The sequence below is a fragment of the Typopeltis vanoorti genome, chromosome 10 (assembly GCF_054136105.1).
Source record: "Typopeltis vanoorti isolate ZY-2024b chromosome 10, IOZ_Tvanoo_1.0, whole genome shotgun sequence".
NCBI lineage: Eukaryota > Metazoa > Arthropoda > Arachnida > Uropygi > Thelyphonidae > Typopeltis > Typopeltis vanoorti.
Window position 1 is genome coordinate 126,257,626 of NC_143558.1, and position 23,730 is coordinate 126,281,355.

Consider the following 23,730-nt stretch of genomic DNA (forward strand, 5'->3'; position numbering starts at 1 on the left):
CTTTAAAACCCACTGTCATTCCTAAAATAGAGTTCATCTGCAAGGTAGTACATAATTTGAGTGTTATTAAAGATTGTGAAGTGTAAGAATGCTAAGGGTAGAAATGTTAATGTATTGTCTAGGCATGATAGTAGGGAACTGAGAAGAAGAAGAAGAAGTGTTATTATTATGAATAATGTGATAGCAAGGAGTAGGAATAAAAATTTTGCATGTGTTGAAGTATAGGATAAATTTTAGAGTAAGAGAGAGAAATGTTTTCAGAGGATGATTTGCATCTATATGCAGAGTAGTAGTGAGAAGCTGAGTAGGTTGATGTTGGATGGGTGGGAGAAGGGGAAAGAGAGAGAGAAAAAGAGAGAGAGAGAGAGAGAGAGAGAGTCTGTCTAGGCAGGGAAGTGGGAACTAGAACTGGATTTCCAAATGTGGGCTCTGAAGATAGATGAGTGTGGTGTAATGTCATGGGACCAGGGATGGTCTCAAAGAAAGTAGATGGTTTAAAAGTCTAGTGCCATAAGACTGTGAAAAAAACGTGGGGAGGTAAGGGGTTATTTCATGTATGTGCTTATTAAGATGGGTGATAATCAGGTTTTAAGAGTTGCTTAAATTCTCATAGAGCTGGGGGTTGGATATAGTGCATTTTCAGCGCTTCCAGAAGCACCAGGAATAAACACAAGAAATTCTTAGCATTAATAAATGCAAATAGATGAAAAATTATTGGCATTAGTAAAACCTGGTTGATAGAAGAAGATATCCAGATATCCTGAGGGAGCTAGTGGGACAAGTGCTGCGGACACGATTTGAAGAGCTCCTGATTCAGATAAGTTTTACTACAAATAATTAAGTATATATGCGTAATTGTTCAAGTAAGAGCGGCTGTAAACGTTGTACGCTACCGATATTATTAGTGTGGAGTTTTTTCCTTGCCTAAACTAAATTACGAAATCGTTATTATTAGACCTAGTAACCTGCAGAGAGAAAAAAAAAAAAAAAATGGCGACGGCATTGTCATTCCATGATTTTAATTTAGATTTCAGTCATTTCGTTAAGTGTGAGGTCTGTTATATGTATTCCTTCGATTACATAAATGATTTGTGGATGTTTAGTGTGGATGGAAGAAGGGTATGTGCGAAGTGTGACCTGAACGAGGAACTCGTGAATGCGAATATGAAATTTATGACAGAAAGTGCTAGTACCGATTGTGTCACGAGTGCACATTTGAAACAGAAGGATGGTGAGAAAGAGAGGCGAAAAAATGTTAAAAAATCAGGAAAAAAGAAAAAAGAGCGATTTCACAACTGTAACAGATGTTAAAAGGGACGAACGTGAGGCGGAAAGAAACGAAATTGAGAGACCGAATGAAAGTAGAAATGGCGTGATGCAGAAATTGCAAGTAAAAAAAATCAAAAGAACAAATGATAGCGAAAAAAGAATGAATGATGGCGAAAGTTGGACGCATGTTGGGACGAAAGTACTGAACTAAAGAAAGATGAATGACAGTAAAAGTGAGAAGAATGATAGGAAAGTTGGACGCATGTTAGTCCGAAAGTACGGAAACAAAGAAAGATAAATGAGAGTGAAAGTGAGAAGAATGACAGTGCAAGTTGGACGTATGTTGGACCGAAAGTACGGAAACAAAGAAGGATGAATGAGAGGGAAAGTGAGAAGAGGTGGTCGAGAGTTAGAAAGTTAGAAAGATTTAATGATAGAGAGAATGTGTCGCGAGGTTCAGAAGGTGAATTGGATTGGATGTAGCAAGAAATGAAATGGATGCAGAATGAAATTAAGAGAATTCAGGTCAAAACTATTAAAATAAATCATGATGGCATGAAAGAGTTAACAAAAGATGAGCGGGTGGCGTTGTATGGTGACTCCATTATTAAAGGTGTGCTAGAGGATAAAATGCACAAGGTATGTTTTCCAGACAGTAAAATGAGTAGAGTGATTGAGGCATTAAATATGAGGTGGGAGCGAGCAAAAGAGTTAATTGTATTAATTGGTACAAATGATTTGAGAGAGAACAAAGAGAATGTCAAAATGAATGTCAGAAGACTGCTTGGAAAGATAAAAGAGAATAGTGTGAAAGGAAGGGTAGTCAGTGTGTTGCCTAGGTATGATTGTGGTGAAATGAGGCAGAGAGCAAGGATTATGAATGATATTCTGGATGAAATGTGTGAGGAGATGGGAGTACAATTTGATAATGTGTGGAATGAGTTTGAGGGACGAAGTGAGGTGTATGGGAGCGATTGACTGCATTTGAGTGGTTATGGTGTGAGTCGCTTGGAGAGAGTGCTGCTGGAAAGTAGAGAAGTGAATAGAGAGAATGAATCAGATCGAGAGGGGGGGGAAGTGATGTGGAAGAGCAGGAGAGTAAGACAGGAGATATTGAAGAAGTGGAAATGAATTGGAAGTGAGTGGTATGAGTATAGAAAATGAGAGAATGGGTGTGCAAGAGGACAGGGAAATGGGGAGGCTCAGGGTGGACAGGGGTACACAGCGTGAGAAAGGTGGATGCTCCAAGAGGAGGTGAGAGCATGTGTAGGCAGGAAAGTAATGGGATGACCAGGGATCAAGAGGAAACAGATGGAATTGCAAAGGGTTCAAAAATGAAGAAGCAGAAAGGGAAATGGCCCCAGTCCAGCATGGAGAGATCACATCGAGTGAGTGGTATCAGTGGAACTAGCTGTATATCAAGAAATGAGTTGTTGTGTTTGTATACCAATGCTAGAAGTATAAGAAACAAGGCAGATAAAATGGTTGCACTAATTGTGTCTGTGCACCCAGAGATTGTTGGAATAAGTGAGACATGGTTAGATGAGGATGACATCCTGACAGGAATAGAGATGGAAAGGTATGATGTGTTTTGTGAGGATAGAAGGAGTAAACAGGGAGGAGGAGTGCTATTGATGATAGAGAAAGAGTTATGTCAATACAAGGTAGAGATGCAAGAGGGAAATGGGGCCAGTAGTTTTGAGGCAGTATGGTGTGAGATAGAGGTGAATAGAATCAAATACTTGGTGGGATGTTGTTATAGACCTGGTAATGTGGATGGTGGTGATAGTGAAATGTATAGTCAAATAAGCCAAGCAAATAAGAAAAGGGTGATCATTATGGGTGATTTTAATTATAGCAATATAGACTGGAATGAAAAGATAGCAACTGGAAGTAAAGAAAATGAGTTTCTTGAGTTTTTGAGGGATAACTACCTCAGACAGTATGTAACAGAGGGCACACAAGGATTAAGGGTCTTGGATTTGGTCATCTCATCAGAGGATGTAATTATCAATGAGGTGTCAAATCATCCACCAATTGGTGAAAGTGACCATGAGGTGATTACCTGGGTGGTTACCAGCAGTACAAGGACCCCTGTGAAAAAAGGGTATATGTGGAACTACAAGGGGGATGATTATGAAGAGCTCAGGAGACAGCTTGCAGATGTAGCATGGAATGAGGAGTTAGCTGGAAAAGAGATCAATGCAGCTTGGGGGATTTTCAAAAACTATTTAGTAGATGCAAAGTCTAAATGTACACCATGGGTGAGAAGGTTAAATAAGGTAGGTGTAAGATGGATTAATAAAGAGATTAAGCATGTAATACAGAGAAAAAGGGCATTGTGGAGGCAGCATAAGAGAAGTGGAAGTAACCAATTTCATGAGGTCTACAAAGACCAGGCAAGGAGGGTGACTTGGTTGGTGAGAGTAGCTAAAGAGAGGTATGAACATCAGTTAGCTAATGAAGCCAAAAAGAATCCTAGGAAGTTCTTTCGATATGTAGCCAGCAAAAGAAAGAATGATTATGGAATAATGACACTGACTGGAGGAAATGGTATAAAGACATACTTAAAGAGATAGTTAATGAGCAGTTCATAAAGATCTTTCAATCTTGTGAAAGTGACTTCATTAAGAGCAGTTGATGATGGGGAGGAGAGACTGACTGTAAGTGAGCAAGAGGTGTTTGGAGAGTTGAGTAAACTAGATGTAAATAAGGCTGTGGGACTTGATAATATATCACTGCGTATTCTGAAGGAATGTGCCAGAGAGTTGACACCTGCCTTGACATATTTTTTTAATACGAGTCTTCCACTTGGTCAAGTCCCTAAAGAGTGGAAGGATGGCAAGATTGTGCCACTTAATAAAGGAGGTGATCGAACTCAAACATCAAACTATAGGCCTATCTGTGTGTGTGAGGAGTTGTGGTTAAGTTGTTGGAGAAGCTTGTGAGAACTAGGATCCAGTGTTGGGTTGACAACAATGGTATAATCTTTGATGGACAGCATGGATTTGCTAAAGGGAGGTCGTGTTTTAGTAATCTACTTACTTATTACAATAAAGTGACTGCTTCCTTGGACAGAGGAGAAGGATACACAGTAATATACTTGGATTTCGCAAAAGCTTTTGATAGAGTACCTCATGATAAGTTGACAGTCAAACTAGAGCATATGGGGTTGGATATTAGATTAGTGCATTGGATTGGAGACTGGCTATCTGATAGGTATCAACAAGTTGTGTATGGGGATGCAATCAATATCCAGGAAAAGGAAAGTCACTAGTGGAGTGCCTCAGGGGTCTGTTTTAGGGCCATTAATGTTTAACTTGTATATTAACGAGATTGGCAAAGATTTGGATGGACATATTCAGTTGTTTGCAGATGATACAAAGTTGGGACGAACCATAAAGAGTAGTGAAGATGTTGTGGCCTTGCAAGTAGACCTGAATAAATTGAGTGATTGGGCAAGCAAATGGGGATATGAATTCAATGTTGAAAAATGTAAGGTTTTAAAATTTGGAAAACAAAGATGGGATGCAGAATTTATGCTTGGTGAGAATATATTGTTGGAAGTAGAGGAAATAAGAGATCTGGGGGTGATAGTGGATAAGGATCTAAAATTTAGGGGACACATTGCCAAAATTGTGAAGACAACACAAAGACTTCTGGGAATGATGCGGAGGACACTGACGTGTAGAAGTAGGGAGATTCTTGTTCCATTGTATAAGGCTTCGAATGGGCCCGACATGGACTATTGTGCCCAGATTTCGTCACCTGGTTTTCAGACGGATGAAGAGATGTTGGAAAGGGTCCAAACGCGACTGACTAAGGTAGTTTCTGGCCTCTGGAATGTCGAGTATGAGGAAAGATTGAAAAGATGTAATTTGCAGAGTCTAGTGGTGAGAAGGAAGAGGGGAGATATGATAGAGACCTATAAGTTGGTAAGGGGTTGTTACAGGATCAATGGTGGAGATGTTCTACAGAGAATAGTGGGAGATCAGGGGATAACCAGAGGTCATCCCTGGAAACTGTATAAAGAGGGTGTGAGTAGGGAGTGAGAGGCAGGTTTTTTTCATGCAGAGTTGTGAGTGATTGGAATGCCTTGCCTGCGAGTGTGGTCTCTGTAAGGAGTTTGAATGTGTTTAAGACACGGTATGATGAAATGTGTGTGAGATAAAAGGACCTCCTAGATGAGCTTTGACTCCATGAGGTCTTGTTTAATAATAATAATAATAATAATAATAATATATCCTTACAGGGATAGAATGTAATGGATACAGGATTTACACATAAGCCAAACAAGCTACAGCTTAGGACCTCACATTACAAGGCACCTCTACCTCAGTATAGATAACCTACAATTTAATCAGTGTGTGTGAGGGGGGGGTCTCTTAAAAGTTATAGCTTATGGCCACAACAACAACCTTAAATCCAGCGAAGATTGTGGGTACAGAATTTTCAGGAAAGACTGGTAATTAATTTACGGAATTAACAATGCATATAAAGTATATTAATTAAAGATAACTTTAATGAATCACTTCTATATTTCGGCAATGTCACATTGCCATCTTCAGGAACATAAAGATATGGTATGTGCACTAAGGAACTAACAAAGCAAATGAGGAAGAAAGTAAGAAACTAATTTTGTTCCTAAAGTCCTAGTGGTGCCCTCTTGCGGGCTAATTTGGTAGTCTTGGCAGTTGGGCTGAAGTTCTCATAATGAAAGTCTCCCAAATTTGGGGCAGTTTCATGCACCCAAATTTGTTGAGGTTAGGAACGTTTTTTAGAGCTGCTGAAGATTCTTTGAATAATCTTTCGTATTTAAACTTGCTGCCATGGATTATTTTTGTTTTCTTCCAACGAATTTTATGGTGGGTATCTAAGGCATGGTCTGCCAGCCCAGGGCGGCTGTACTGGTGAAACCGGATGTAGTCTTGGTGTTCTGAAATCCTGATATTTGTTGTTCTGCCTGTTTGGCCAAAGTACGACAATTTGCAGCTGCAAGGGACCTGGTATACACCAGGTAGGTCTAGGGGAAGTGGTTGGTCTTTGGTAGAGTGGATAAGGGATGCCAACTTTTTATATGGTCTGTAACAGGAAGTAAGGTCATATTTTTTGAGGATATTAGTTATTTTTTCAGAGGTGCCCTGGATGTAGGGGATAGTGATAGACTTGGTGTAGTCTTTATTGTGGAGGGGGGGAAGGGGGGTTGTGGTTTACAGGTTTTAGTATTTTTTGGATTTTTTTGGGGTTATAGCCGTTGGCTAAGAAAGTGTTGAGGATGTGGTTTAGTTCCATAGTCAGGGCCTTGTCATCTGAGCAGATTAATTTTGCCCTGTTATATAGTGTTTTTATCACCCCATATTGTTGTGAGGGGGGGGGGGGAATTGCTGGTGAATGTATCTGCCAGTGTGGGTGGGTTTTCTGTAAACAGAGAAAACCAAAGATCCATCAAGCTGGCGGGTGATCAATGTGTCTAGGAAAGGGAGGGTGTTGTTTTCCTCTTTTTCTAAGGTGAATTGGACTCTGGGATGTTGGTTGTTTAAGTGTGTTAGGAAGGAGTGGAGTGGGTCTGAGCCAATGGCTGTAACCCCAAAAAAATCCAAAAAATACTAAAACCTGTAAACCACAACCCCCCTACCCCCCTCCACAATAAAGACTACACCAAGTCTATCACTATCCCCTACATTCAGGGCACCTCTGAAAAAATAACTAATATCCTCAAAAAATATGACCTTACTTCCTGTTACAGACCATATAAAAAGTTGGCATCCCTTATCCGCTCTACCAAAGACCAACCACTTCCCCTAGACCTACCTGGTGTATACCAGGTCCCTTGCAGCTGCAAATTGTCCTACTTTGGCCAAACAGGCAGAACAACAAATATCAGGATTTCAGAACACCAAGACTACATCCGGTTTCACCAGTACAGCTGCTCTGGTCTGGCAGACCATGCCTTAGATACCCACCATAAAATTCGTTGGAAGAAAACAAAAATAATCCATGGCAGCAAGTTTAAATACGAAAGATTATTCAAAGAATCTTCAGCAGCTCTAAAAAACGTTCCTAACCTCAACAAATTTGGGTGCATGAAACTTATATAATACTTAGTGCACATATCATATCTTTATGTTCCTGAAGATGGCAATGTGACATTGCCGAAATATAGAAGTGATTCATTAAAGTTATCTTTAATTAATATACTTTATATGCGTTGTTAATTCCGTAAGTTAATTACCAGTTATGTCTAACCAACGTATATGTCTTACTACTAGATTCAGGAAAGACAGTGTAAGGATTTTTGTCACAAAGCCTTGCGAATTCTCTTTATACTGTGTACTGGTGGCGAGGAGGCGCTGCAGTCGTGACAGAAGCAGACGATGCTTAGGACTTCATTAGCAAAATTTCCGCTGTGTGTGGTATCCATTTTTTTTTAAATGTGCCCGAAGTGAAAGAATAAGTACAACATTAGTGTTTGAAAGCAAATTATAATGTTTTTGTAGTTTCAAGAATCTTGTAAATCAAGTTTGTGTCAAGTTTTTCAGAAATAAATAACATCACTAGAGTTACATCAGTGAAATGCGTATGAATGTGTTCTAAAAGTATACTTATAAGCGAGCATTCATTGTGCGTAATGATCAAGACTTTCACCAGCTTTACCACTCATCACAAGTCCGAGTTTTACTGGTGCAGTTGACAGGATCTACAAGGTGAGAGCAATTCGTTATGTAAATGCATGCTCCCATGTTTTAGAGTTCTATTTGGATTATTTGGGCGAAAGCCTGTTTTAATACAAAACAAAAAAAAAATAGTGTTCGGAGTTTGTTCCATCATGGAACAGTAGTAGTTTTGATTTCTCGCCAGAGAAAGAATACATCAGTATTCAAATTTTGTTCCATCCTAGAACAGTAGTACAACAGTTTGGATAAATGAAAAACACGCCAGTGTTCAAGCTATATTTTCATCCCAGATAATTCAGAATAGTTTTTTTTTTTTTTTTTTTTTTTTTCATTTTAAATTTATTTTGTTCTGCAGTTACCGATTTGTCCTGTTTTGCATGTTAGTTCCATCTTGGAACAGTCAGTACTTGTGATTTCTCGCCAGAGAAAGAACACGGCAGTGTTATCATAGTTAATTTTTGCATACTGTTTTGATAGTTCTGTTTCGAGATTTCAGTTATTATATAGTAGCGGTGTAAAGGTTTTGTTTTTATATATCCACGCAGTGTGTATTTTTAAGTGTAGTAAATTGTGTAGTTGAAGTTTTTATCTGATAATATTGTAAGATTTATCTATGTTTACAAATGATATGTTGAATTTAATTATGAGTCCCATAATCGCCAAATATATACATCTCTTTTTGGGCATTTAAAAAAAAAAAAAAAAAAAATTGCAATTGATTCTTTTTTTAAGGGTGATTTTTTTTTTTTTTTAATCAGTAAAGAGAGTTATTGTTTAGCACCATAGCTTATTTAGCCAAAGGTAGAAAGGAAGATTTACGTAAATTGGCTGAAGAATATCGAGAGAAGCCAACTGTTGAAATGAAAGTGATAGATCTTAAAATGATTATTATGGGAAATAAATTTTTTGAAGAAGAATTTGTTAAAGGGATGTTGGAGACGATTATTAGCACCAGACTCGAGGAAGAACTGATGAAGAAAGAAGAACTAGAAGCCCAATGCCGGAAAGATGAATTGGGAGCCCAACAGAAAAGAGAACAAATGGAGTTCGAGTTGAAGAAACTGGAAATTGAAGTGCGTGTTCAACCAACCTCAACTCCAGTATCCAGTGACAATAAACCATATTGTCTTGAACTAATTAAGCTAATGCCTAGGTTTAGATTACAAGAGGATGACATTGTGATATACCTATCCCTGTTTGAAAGACAAGCTAAGAGAACCAAAATAGATGTTAAAGACTGGATATCATGTCTCTTGACTTTGTTACCATTTCAGATTGTCCAATTAATTGGTAGAGAGTCAGAAGAAAATTGCAAAGATTATGAATATATTAAAACAATTCTACTAAAGAGATTTAGACTGAATCCTGAAAGTTTCAAAAAAAAGTTTGTGATGCACCAAAAGGTTGCTGAAAAATCTTGGAGGGATTTCTGTTATGAAATAACTAATTATTTCGAAGAGTGGATTGGTGGCCTTGATATCAAGGATTTTGAAGGGTTAAAAGATCTAATTATTACGGATCAACTGAAGAAGAAAGTACCACATGAAGTGAGAGAACATCTCTTAGACGACTGGGTAAAATTCGTTTCTCCAACCAGGTTAGCTGACAGATTGGACGAATACGACAGTGTTCGTAGTACATCAAGGAAGCCCATCGGAGCTATTCCGAAGGACAAGGTTACTGAAAAGTTTAGACCTTATACTCCACCTGCTGAGCGAACATTCAAGAATAAGTTATCTACCTCTCAAAGTCCACCGAGATGGTACCAGCCGCGGCAAAATGATGATTCATACAAGCCTCACTACAAACCAACTTGTTTTACTTGTAGAAGGGAAGGTCATATCACCAAGTTTTGTATGAAAAATAGTCAATCAAAAGGTACTCCTACTACAGCAGACAGTAACCTAGTTCAAACGTCTACCACTGGGGATGACGATAAATCAGGTGTGTTGACTGCCAAAATTTCCATTCCAGTATCCAAATCAGTGGACACTGATCGAAACATAGATGATTTGAAGGTCGTCAAAATCAAATGTGGAAGTAGGGTTTTAAATGGAATAATAGATACGGGAGCGCAAATATCGGTAGTGCGCGAAGATTTAGTGGCAGATACATCCCATGATGGAGAAAGTAAGATAGAAATATCTTCTGCTTTCGGCAAAAATGAAATAACACCCTTAAGGATTTTTGAAATGAAAATTGATGATAATTTACATGGTAATGTTCCAGTCACCTGTGCCATCTCAAGAAGACTGGTTACCGATCTGCTACTGAGCTCCTCTGCCTATGAAATGCTGGTCGAAAGCGTCGAGCTACATGAGAGTAGTCATCATTGGGAGACACCGGTTCTGAAATCAAAAGATTTAAGTGATAAACGGTCAGAAGATGATGAAGACGAAGACATGCCTTCGAAAATAACCGGTACAGCATTGGCAGTAAATACGATAGAGTCCCCACCAGGTGCAGAAAATGAGTGTATACCAGAAAAAACAAAATTCGAATTCGGCAAACTTCAAAAGGATGATGAGACGTTTCGAAGGTGTTTTGAATGGGCAAAAAGGCAGAAAAATTCATATGCATTTGACAATGGGGTTCTGCTTCATAACGAACATATTTGTGGCAAGAATATTAGACAAATAGTGCTACCGCGTGTGAAACGAGAGAATGTCTTAAAGATGGCACATGAAATCCCTCTTGCTGGCCATCTCGGCGAAAAGAAAACCTGTCAGCGAATCAAGTACTCATTCTTTTGGCCTACCATTAAACAAGATGTGAAAAAATATTGCGAAAGCTGCATGGAATGTCAAATGAGAAGTACTGCTACATATAGAGATAGAATCCCCATACGACCTATCGTCAGACCAGAAACTCCGTTTGAGGTATGGAGCGTGGATTGTATCGGACCATTAGAACCTCCATCGGGAAGAGGACATCGATTCATAATATGTGCTGTTGATTTATGCACTAGATGGGCTGAAGCCATACCTGTCAAGGAAATAAGTGCTAAAACCACATGTAATGTTCTAATGAGGATTTTTACTCAGACTGGATTTCCTAAAATGGTCTGTACCGACCAAGGTACGAATTTCACATCTAAACTCACTCAAGCTTTTGAAGATCTGCTAGGCATAGCTCCACGTTTTTCCACTCCAGGACATCCTGAGAGTATGGGCGCAGTTGATTGTTGGAACAGAACTTTAAAAGAGATGATGAATAAGAATATACAGGAACATGGAAGAAACTGGGATTTACATCTTCCCTATCGTCTATTCGCATACCGAGAAGTACCACATAGCACTACTGGGTTATCACCTTTCCAGTTGGTATATGAAAGATTACCTCCAGGCCCCTTATCTTTGTTAAAGGAAATTTGGACTGGTGGACGAGGCATCCCAACCACTGCCTCTCGCTCGATTGAAGATTATTTACAAGAGCTTCTTGAAAATCTAAGAAAAGCTCATGAAATTGCATCCGAGAATACCAAAGGGTCTCAAGAACAATACTCCTCCAGATATAATCTTCGTTCCAAAGAAAAATCCTTCATTGTTGGTGAAAAGGTTTTAGTATTGTTACCTTCATCCTCTCATAAGCTTCTAAATACTTGGACAGGACCTGCTACAGTCGTCCAACTTACTAGACCACATTCTGCGAAGGTTGAGATGAAGGATGGAAATATCAGGGAGCTCCACATAAATAAGCTTCAACCATATATTCAAAAAATTAATCATGTCGGTCTAGTTTTCAAACTAGATGAAGATTTCGGAACACTCCACTATGCACCCGCTGACAAGATGAATAAATCAGTTGAAGATATTAGGAAACACCTTGAGGATATGAAAGCTCTCTTGAAGGGAGAACAAAAACAAGAACTTTTTGACATCCTCCGGAAATATGCAGATGTTTTTAGTTCCAAACCTGGTCATGCCAAAGTTGATGGACACTCCATCAAAGTTACAGAGAACTGTTCCCCTAAGAGACTCAAACCCTATAGGGTGCCAATCACTCTACAAAAGGAAGTAGATCGACAAATTAAAAAACCGTTAGATATGGGTCTCATTGAGCCAAGTGTCAGTGAATGGGCTCATTCCATGGTTTGTGTGGCTAAGAAAAATGGAAGTGTCAGACTATGCATTGACTTTAGATTGCTAAATAGTTTTACTATTCCAGATGCTTATCCAATGAAAATAGCTAGAGATTTATTATTTGAGGTAGGACAAGCAAGATTTATCACTGTAGTTGACCTCACCAAGGGATATTGGCAAATCCCTATGGAAAAGGAAGCAAAGCCCTTCACCGCATTCGTGACACATTCTGGTCACTATCAATAGAACGTCTTACCATTTGGAATGAAGAACGCTGGAAGCACATTCCAGAAATCATTGGATAAAGCACTAGCTCCTCATAAGGCATACTGCCGATCTTATATCGACGATTTGGCTATATTTTCTAAAACATGGTCTGAACATCTCACCCATATAGATGAAGTCTTCAAAACATTAAGAGAGGTGGGTTTAACAGTAAACCTAGAAAAATGCGAATTCGGGAAAAATCAAGTGAAGTTCCTAGGTCATTTGATTGGATCCGGTCAACATTCCCCAGACCCAGAGAAGGTCGAGGTTATAAAAGGTTTAGCGACACCAGCGACAAAGAAGTAAGTAAGAAGTCTACTTGGACTGGCTAGCTACTACTGTGACTACATACCACGATTCTCCCAAATTGTATTACCACTGACAAATATGACTAAGAAAAGTGTCCCAAACAATATTCCTTGGACTAGTGATGGTGACGAAGCTTTTACGAAACTCAAAGAAGAGCTTATAAAAATGCCTTCTTTGCATACTCCAGATCTCGACAAGCTGTTCCAGTTGTATACGGAGGGATCAGCAACAGCAATTGGCGCATGCTTAGCTCAAAACAACGAACAAGGAAAAGAATTGCCCATTGCTTTCTTCAATAAGAAACTAAATTCCTGTCAAATGAAATGGTCAACCATTGACAGGGAAGCTTTTTGCGTCTTGGAGGCGTTGAAAAAGTTTGACACATGGGTATTTGGTGCTGAAATACAGGTAATTTCAGATCATAACCCTCTGACCTATCTAACTAAAAGTGTCCCCCATGGTGCCAAGTTGTCCTGATGGGCTTTAGCCCTACAACGTTATAATATGACCGTTACATATAGAAAGGGTAGTCGTCATGGTAACGCCGATGCCCTTTCCAGATTAAAAACTGATATAATTAATTAATGTTATTGGCTTGTTTCTTAATAATGATTGTATATTTTCTTGATGTTTAGTTAATGATGATTATACAGTCTTTTTGTTTTGTTTGTTTGTGGGAGCTGCATCGCACCATAAAGCTATCACCTCATTTCTTGTATTTTAGAGTCAATTACTCCCCTGAGTTTTTTTTTTTTTTTTTAGATGCAACATCGACACTCCTGTGACAGATGTGCTTCCCCCCAAAGGGAGTTGTAAGGATTTTTGTCACAAAGACTTGCGAATTCTCTTTAAACTGTGTACTGGTGGCGAGGAGGCGCTGCAGTCGTGACAGAAGCAGACGACGCTTAGGACTTCATTAGCAAAGTTTCCGCTGTGCGTGGCATCCATTTTTTTTTAAATGTGCCCGAAGTGAAAGAATAAGTGCAACATTAGTGTTTGAAAGCAAATTATAATGTTTTTGTAGTTTCAAGAATCTTGTAAAGCAAGTTTGTGTCAAGTTTTTCAGAAATAAATAACATCACTAGAGTTACATCAGTGAAATGCGTATGAATGTGTTCTAAAAGTATACTTATAAGCGAGCATTCATTCTGCGTAATGATCAAGACTTTCACCAGCTTTACCACTAATCACAAGTCTGAGTTTTACTGACAGGTAGAATAATAAGAGGGGGGGGGGCGATTAGAGCTCTGCTGATGAATATAGATGAACTGCAGCCAATATGAGTAAGGACTGGGAATGATTATGTGAGTAGTTGAGCCAAAGATTTAGAAGTTGTCTGGAGAAGTACAAGTTTTTAGAACAAAATGCATGGCTGGGTGCTATGCTACTAGATACCAGGGTCAATTGAAGAGGACCTGGAAATGTAGACAACTAAATCTTGTGTAAATTAAAGATGCCAAGAAATTATATTCTTGGTTTAATCTTTTATCCAAGCGTAAGAAAATAACAATTTGCATGTGAAGTAACATCACAACTGGGCTAATTGTATATAGAGGCTAATGACTTCATATTAATTGCCTTAGTATCCCAAAATGCAACACACATATCCTAACAGACATGTATAATGCTATGCATTCTGAGAAAGGTTACTACCCAGACCAGTTTTGACCTTCATTGAAGTGAAAAAGTAAAGGGTTGCTCATCACAGGCCTAGTATAGGGGTGCAAGAGAGCCTAATAGTATTAGGAGAAAAAAAGACAGATAGATAGCACGAGAGAGAGAGAGAGAAGGCCTCAGCTCTTTTATATCATCATATAGCCAAAGGCTATCAGTTTTCCTTTTTCACCAGTCTCATATAGATGAACAACCAAAAGATCAATTGAAACTAAAGCGCAAAGATGACTGATACCCAGGTCGTTAGCCCTATCTGGGTTAACCGCCTTGAGTTGGCCTTCTCTGCCTGGGATTGCTCTCCAGTCATCCCTGAAATTGACTATAAGACTACATTGAATTAAGAAGATGGAACTATTTAAAAAACCTCTCATAGGAAGAATAGACAGAATTTTATCTCCCCTGGTGAATATTGCATAATGTGGGTGGTCTATGCCACCTAGTGATAAATTTAATATCTCCTGAAATGCTTCTTTCTAAATACAAAAATCGTCTGACTGAACAATAAAATTTCCACAATACAATATTATAAAACATTTGGATGTCTTATTGCTGGTTTTCAAATCCATGTTTTTTTTCTAATCTTCCATAAATGGTATTTAATTCATTAATTACAAAAATCAAAATTCTCTTCCCATTGCTGACAGGTGGTGGATATTGCAAAAAAAAAGAACCTGTTCTGTTGTAAGTAATGGAACTGACATATCACATAATCTGTTTTAAATACACAGCGCAAGAGGGCAGCTGGAATGCATGTTCTACTGTTTCCAATTGGTAACAGATGTCACAGATTGGATCTCTGATGTTAAAGTACCTCCATTTGGTATCATTGACTGGAAAGCAGTCATATGCAATTTTCCATGCAAGATCCTTCCTGTTAGGTTACCTCTTGGAACTTCATTAAGTTATGAAACAAAATATTGTTGTCAGTACCCAACTGTAGAACTTTGCAGCGGATGAGATTAAAGATTTCTTTATACCAAATTTTATTTTTTTTTAATGTCAATTCCAGAGTGTTTAGCAGTGCAGGTCAGACCTAGAAGTGACACCAAGTCCTTATAAGGACTGGCTTAAAGGGGCGAAGCAAGAATGCTTTTCATCTTCCCCGTTATCTGTAGAGGACAGTGTAGGGATAAGGTGTTATTGAGCAATTAAAGCTCTGATCATGGCAGGAGGGTAACAGCAATAGCCGAGCCTCAGTTAGAACTTCATTAGCTACAGCACTGCCATCCACTACCCTAAAAGGGTATTGGATTCTTCAAAATCCTATATATGTGCCAGTGACACCAAGGTTGAAGTAATGCAGAAGTCATATTTTCATATACAAGTAGACAAAAGGTGTCACATGTTATTATTAAAATACTCTGAATTCATGATAGATGTTGAAAGTTTTATCCATTTGGTTATACTATAAGTTAAGGATGCCAAAAATTGTATTCTTGGTTTCATCCTTTTCCAAGTGTAAGCAATCAAAGTTTGCAAGTGAAGTAACAGGACTACTGTGCTACTTGTATATAGAGGATAATGACTTCACATCAAATGTGTTAGTATCCCATAATGCAATGCTTACACTTTGTTTGCTGACACTTGGGCAAAGGATGAAACCAATAATATAATTTCTTTTGGCAGTTTGGAATAATCAAAACTCTTGGAGACTGAGCTCTTGTTATCTGTTTTGAAAAGGATAAATAAACTTCATCAGATACAAAATTATCCAGTTAATTGGTTGTAAAATATCTACCATTAATCATACCCTTATTTATCTAAGCAACAATCTTATATCAATTATTCCATATCATAAAAATATTTCTGAAAAAGTGTTTCTTTCCTACCTGCTCTTCTCCTGTTCAAAAACTCTCTGACACTTTTCCTGCTTCAATGCATCATACTGTTAGTCTTCAAAACACAAACTACAACCTTGGTCTCATCCTGATGTAATATATTCCTTGTACATGTTCGCTCAACAAGTATCCCCCTCTCCTTCTAGGAACTCATGTTTTTCCTTCTGCAAAACAGGCCAACTGGCCAAGAACACATGCAACCAATAGACAAAAATACTTTGTAGTGTATAGTAGACGGTGCAGAGCAGACAGAGAACTGTATGATGTAGACCAACATTTCCCAAACTTTGTTCCGTGGAAAGTGAATAAGTGTTCCATGAAAAATTATCAAAATTAATATGAGCCTGGAATGATTTTAAGTACTGCAGCAAGTTCAAACATGTTTGAAAATCAGGGACTCCTCACTTTGAGCGTGGATTGTGCTATTAAGGCCAGCATATACTGGCCTTGACTCAACCGCTGGCTGATAGTCACCGGCGGTTATCGACACCTCTGACTGCGAGTGAAGTACGGAGGTATCTATTCTAGGAAATGTGTGGTCACAAGCAAGGTCAATGTAATGTGCTGCGGCCTGGCATGCCTGTAGTGTGCATTGCTGCATTTTTGCAATACGATATGCATGATATGGCAATAGTGTGCGCTTAGCTTTACATTGAATATGAGACCGATGATACTCGACTCTAACCAAGGTGTTCCATTAAAATTTCAGGATTTGTGAAGTGTTCCTTGTAGGAAATGTTTGAGAAACCCTGATGTAGACAATGGATCAAGTAGTGGATCAACTGGTGCATATTCTGGTTTTTGTTAAATAAAAGAATACAAAAGAAGAGTATCAGAAATTGATACTCTTCTTTTCAATTGCAATTTATCACAATTCCAAAAATTTATGCAGTAATATTAAACATCAGGAAGACATATCAACACAGTATTCAATGTTTGTACAATAAGAATTTTAGTATTTTAGTAAAAACTTACCTGCCAAGTCGTATTTTTCTGAAGGAAAAAATACAGAGCAGCTGCCCAAGTTATGCCAGATAAAATAATATAAGTCATAGGAATTATCAAGATTCGTTCTTTATGACGAAGCTAAAGAAAAAGAATAAGAAAGAAAAAAAAATTTCAATACACAAATTTATTGAATACAGGGAACAGACTTTGTAAATTTTGTTTGAGAATGTTATGGGATAAAAATTTTGGTTTGAGAACTTGCTTGTGAGAGACACTTTACTACATTTCTGTGAAGGTTACAATGAACATTATTTTATGAGAGTTGATATCTTTCTTAAGAAGAATAAAACGAACTGCCAGCTCTGCAACACTTACAATTAGTGGAAGAAAATGATTTCTATGAACTTTTCAAGGTCACAGTAAGAAATAATTTTATTAGTATGTATATGATCATTTATCGCTCTTATAAAAATGATGTAAAAATAAATAAGTAACAAAAGTGATGAAAGTGATCCAAGACTTTCAATTTTTTTGACTTAACACTCACTCACAATTAAATTGGAAGTACTACCAAATAATATCCTCATCATATTATTCACACAGATAGGAAATTGAAACTTATCTTCACAAGAACTGTTGCATTCTCAGATTTATACTTCAATTTTTCTTCCACTTCTAAATATCAGTTCCAAACAAGGAAGTATATATAACATATATACATACATATAACATATAAAGTGACTGATGGCATGTAAATATATACAACACTACTGCTATTATGAGTCAGTGACGATCTAAATGCCATATTAGGCACCAAAGAATCCATCTTCATAGTAGGTAATCTAAACACGCAGCTTGGAATAGCAAAATGACAAACAGAAGTAAACGGATACTCAATGAATATGCCACCTCCAACAATACAGCAGTAACTGGCCCATCCAAACCCACATACAATGGACATATCAGTATCAACCATAGATGATAAATGAACTCTCCTCAGATGAAAACCCAATCCTACTCCAATTAGGTACTCGGGACCAAATCATCCCACCTCACTCTTCCATACTATTCTCCACTTGTTGTTTATTATTTTAACGGTATAATAGAACACAGAAACTAAGTAAATAATTGATTTATTAACTTGATGCTGATATTTCGCTGGTATTATAACCAGCATCTTCAGAGCACAAAACACTGTTTGTCAATACGCGAGACTAAAACAACATGGTGTACATTAACAAAATTGTAGCAGCAACACAAAGACTAGAGTCCTGATTTGTGTTGCTGCTACAATTTTGTTAATGTACACCATGTTGTTTTAGTCTCGCGTATTGACAAACAGTGTTTTGTGCTCTGAAGATGCTGGTTATAATACCAGCGAAATATCAGCATCAAGTTAATAAATCAATTATTTACTTAGTTTCTGTGTTCTATTATACCGTTAAAATAATAAACAACATGTTCGACGAACACATAAGTCTTTCCACACGTTTAACTATTCTCCACTGTTGCTGTCAAATATATCAGCCCTGTATCTAACATGAAAAAAAAACAACAACATCAGTGAAGCAACAGCCAACCTCACAAAACAAATTAATGCTACCCCAGCAGCAGATAAAAGAAGAAAACTCAGAAAGGATATCTCTCACACACAAAACACACTGGCAAACTCAAGATTGAAAAATACTCAACAAAATCACTAACCAAGTTAGAGAAGCTCTTAAAAACCACAGAAATCAACAATGGGAAAAGAAACTCGCCTACCTCAAACTTGAAGGTTGTTCAATATGAAAAATTTTTTTAAATATTTTGTACCAATCATAAACTTCCTCTCCTAATACAAGGTAAACAGAGGTTGTGTATTCAGATGCTGACAAAGCAGAGGTCCTTGCTAACAACCTGGAACAGCAGAGCAGCACAGTATATATGAAAACTTAAACCTCAACTTTGTCCACTAGATCTACCAGTATTTCCAATGTACATTAAGCCAGTCCGATAACCTGGAAGAATCTGTCCTACATCCCCAACAGAAATAACCAATATAATCAAAAGTTTCAGCAACAGGAAAGCACCAGGAACAGATTGAATCACAAATAAAATCATTAGATCTCGTCCACTCCAAGTGAAAATATTATAAATGCAATATGTAGATTACAGTGTTTCCCATCACCTTGAAGAATTGCAGATATCATTCTAATATATAAACCTGGATATGTTCCACAATTCTCCCAAACAAATTCTCCAACAAATGCAAAATGAATCAGACTGGCCTCGCACTTATTCTCCATGTATATGACAGATATCTGCAAAAATTTTCAACCATACTGGCCTTCTATGCTGATGACACAGCAATATTAACCTCCCAACCAGCTGATGAGGATGAAACAGTCAGCTCTCCCTAGCTTTTTTTCATGGATCAAAACTTCATCAGCATTCTGCCATTTATCATGCCATTACCTTCCTCCGCCGTTAACCTTATTATGGCTATTCTATGGCTATCAGTGGATTAACTGTTGCTGAGTGACCTTTGTGTCCCCCTGTCTTTAAGTCTATTGTGTTGCTTAGAATTTCATTTACTGTCCTAAGATTTTTGACCTTTTTTTTGCCTCTAAAAGGATTTATTGTCTCTTCCCAAATATTGAAACGAATTTCACATATGCGAAAATAATCAATCCTGAAATAACTCCGATCAGCCTTTGCAATGAATCTATTTAGTGATAGTAAATTTGGTGTATTTTATTCTACAAATCAGTGCACCGGAAGAGTTGCACTGATTGTTCTTTCAATTCACTTATAATATAGAAACAATTTTTTTCGAATTGCAGAATTTTCAAATGTTTGCTTTGAAAATATTATGTCAAATATTTATATTTTTAAATACTATTTATTGAAATAAATATGTCCTTTTGCTTTCGTTTTTAGCCAAATAGCATTATATGGATCATCACATTTCAGTTTTAGAAATGATTTTTTGTTATTCATAAAGATAAAATAAAAAAAAAAGTTAAAATGCTAAATTGCATTACTCGGTTTCTGATTGTGAGTCTTTTTGGCATCATAAATTTATATCCAATGATATTTTAGCAGTGATTCTTTGCCTTTGTCTTTTATTTATTTATTTGTATTATGCATATTACGATAATATCCAGCATTTTCAACATATCGTAGATATGTTGAAAATAACGTATCTATTTCATATTATATATAACATATAATATGAAAAATAACATATACAGAATGATTCAAAATTTTTGCTCATTTTGAAGATTTTCTAATGCTCCCCCCCCCCTCCTTATCCTCTCCTGGAACTCAATTGCATAACTACTCTAAATTTCTACAGGTTTGAAAGCTTTTCTAGACAGTATTCAAAATCTATTACTTCATTTTACTGTTTTGACAAAAATACGGCAATCAGATTGTACGTGAAGCTTCTAATTCTGTACTATTTATTTGCAATCTAAAACCAGCTGTTCTACTGTCTGCTGAAATTATGTGAAATTTTAGAAATAATATGCTATATTTTCACCATGCAAAATTGTTTATATGCATACCACACAAAAGAAAGTTCAGTAGTATTATTTTTGTTTGTTTTTCTTTAAAAAAATCAAAATATTACTTCTTCTGCTGCTGGAAGCTATTTCTGAAATACGTCTTAGAAATACTTGGTAATATCCTCTTAGCTGGAGGAAAAGTTGAAGGCTTATTACTCTCAGTGCTATCTATTGAGAAAGAAAAGAGAGAACACTCAAGTCGAACTAAAGTGCCTCAAGCTATAGTGCAGAATACATCAAGAATGTCTTGTTTCCTTTTTGATTGTTGTTTATAGATATCCTAACAGAAATACTGACATTTCGTTTACATGCTTATACATTATTTATGCCAAAATACTTTCTTAATTTATAATGATCAGTTTCACTTTTATTATCGAAAAATTAGAAATTATTTCATACAATTATCTTGAAAAAGAGGATTTGAATTATTTTCAAAGAAAAGGTGCATATGCGTTTCATAATCTTCTTTTTTGGGAGGGAGGGGGGAGGGGGTATAGACCTCTTCAATCTGCGGATATTTCAGAGAATTTATTTCATAAATTGTTCACAAGACAACTGTTACAAACTTAAATCACTTGGGGAACATACCCATTCATTTTAGTGTAAAATAGTAGCAAAGGTTCAGCTACTTTAGATATCTAATCTAGAAGAAGTTATGTCTGCTGATATTAGAATCTTATGTGAATAATTTTTTCTGACATGATTTCTCTATTCGTTATAATGTAACCAATTTCCAGATTTTTTCCCTCCTGCAGACTCCAAGTTATATGCAGTGATTTCTTCTTTGTACTACAAGAAAAAAAAATCAGATAACAGAAGAAAAATATGTAGTACAGTCATACCCCGACTTACGCGAATCCGGAGTTACGCGATTTCTTATATGTATGTATTCCCATTCCGCTTCACGCCTCAACACTAGTCATATCTTTCAGGCGCTGGCCGCATTCGCCAGGGGTCGCACATGCTGTGGACAAGCACTGACTTGTTTCATGCGGTCGCCATTCATACACGATTTTTATAGTCTACAAACCTTACAATTGTTTAACGTTATGTTCTTGATAAAAATTTTATCACATAAAAAATAATAATGTCATCCAAAAGAAGCAAGTCTGATTCTTCTACTGCTGGCAAGAAATGAAAAACATTGATTTTGGAAACAAAACTCAACATTATTAAGGATTTTGAAGGCAGAATGAAAATTTGTGAGCTAGCAAAGAAGTTCGATCTACAGGAATCCACAGTAAGAACAATCATAAAATTAAGGTTTACAGATTTTGGAGGACATAGATTCTAACGAGAAACGAATTGTAGCCACAAGGCAAGGAATAAAAAAATCATTAGCTTGCTATGAAGAAATTTTGCATGACAAGAAAAAGACATTATGCCATCAGATGAATCTATCAGATTTTATGAAACCATCGACATCGAAATAACTTTCTTTTTTTTTATGTACGAAAAACTACAATTATGATTATATTTCTTAAAAAATATAGGTGTTTTTGTAAACTTTTGGTCCCAATTGTATGTTTGTATATATAAATTACATGCAAAATCATACTGGAGTTACGCACTTTTTGTTGGTCCCACCTACCACGTAACTTCGGGGTTTTACTGTATTTTCTTTTCCTGCTGAATTTACAATGTTCTTTCTTTGTTCTTTGAAGAGAAAGTCAAAATGACTTTTTTTCTTACTATTTTTGCCATTATAACATCTGATATAATTATAGGAGTGACATTTTTGTTTTTCTCCCACACGAGAAACAGAAATAAGGTAGCAATAATATTGTTGATTCTGTCAAACTTCATTGTAGAAGAAATGTTTATTACAAAACTTTGTAATATATATATATATATATATATATCTCCGAAACAAGAAATTTGGAACCCATATTATATCAATGTTGAGTGTTGGCAAGGTGAAAATGTTCACGTTATTATTTATATAATTTATTTATTAAATTGGGGGGGCTACGCCCAACTCCCCGTGTTCCAGACTGGTAAGCCGGTTCTCCTTCAATTCTGATAACTAGAATTTTGAAGACTCGAAAGGGAGGTTCCGACCCCTGGTGCCTAGGGTAGCCCCTGAGTGTCGAGTCTTCAAAAGGGGGGACTCTCCCCCCCCCCCCCCCCGACACCCAATCTCCCTGAGTTCAGGACTGGAAGGTGGTTCTCCTTGAATTCTGATGACTTAAATTTTGAAGACTCGATACTCAGCGTAGCACCTGAGTTTCAAAACGTTTCAAAAAATGTGACATAAAAAGGCTTATCATTTTATATATATATATATATATATATATATAGGGTAGATTTTATTTTATTATTTTTTATTGTTTTGGTGAAATACTTTACCTGGAATACAACTTTACCTTATATTTTATTCCTTCAAAAATATCACTCTGTGTTATAAAAAGAACTAAAAATTAGCCTTCAAGATGAAAAGGAAACAGTACATTCAGGTATCCCTCTATCAATATTTGTAGTCCTGAAAAGGATTGTTTTGATGGCCCTGAAAAGAAACATTTTTCATTTCATACTGTTCAGAATTTAAAATTCTTGAAGAGTGTGGAACACCCTAAAGCAAGGGTAAACACACAAAGCAGTTTTACACTCAGGGCTCCAGATTTTTGTTTCCTTTCTGATATTTTTTTATTACACACATAACATTTGCATGCAGGTTTTTTTTTATTAGCCGTTGGTGGTAGATTTTCAGGATAATGGTTGGAGTTAGCAACATTCAACCTCAGATGTCTGGCAGGACTGCTGGTTTTTCTGCTTGCTGAAGAAGGTGCATGTGCATACAGCAATGCTTTTGCAATTTCTATTCTGTATTCTAGATATGTTATGGTAGACAAACATTTTTTCTTGTGCAGGAGGAAACTGTTCCAAATAACAAAATCCAATATATGTCCAAACACTTTTTTGCAATATTTTTTATGCTGTTTCCTCATTACAGAGTAGAATGATAGCTGCTGATCGTACCTGTCGACTCCACCCATAGTGTGCACACAGAGCAATGGGTTTTTCTTTCTTCAAACCATGCTTCTCAACGGATTCCGTTGATGGATTATGCAAGGAAGATAGCAGAAAAACATCTATTTTGTCTTATAATTAAGATGAA

General features: G+C 36.9%; 1 protein-coding gene across 1 annotated transcript in view; it reads right to left on the minus strand.

The window, feature by feature from the left end:
• The window catches only part of LOC150102777 (SID1 transmembrane family member 1-like), a 582,520-nt gene that overhangs the window by 63,745 nt on the left and 495,045 nt on the right, over positions 1-23,730 (minus strand). Inside the window, exon 22 of the mRNA XM_090399394.1 lies at positions 17,089-17,199. Within this exon, the coding sequence (XP_090255520.1) occupies positions 17,089-17,199 (111 nt within the window). The remainder of the gene's footprint in view (positions 1-17,088; positions 17,200-23,730) is intronic.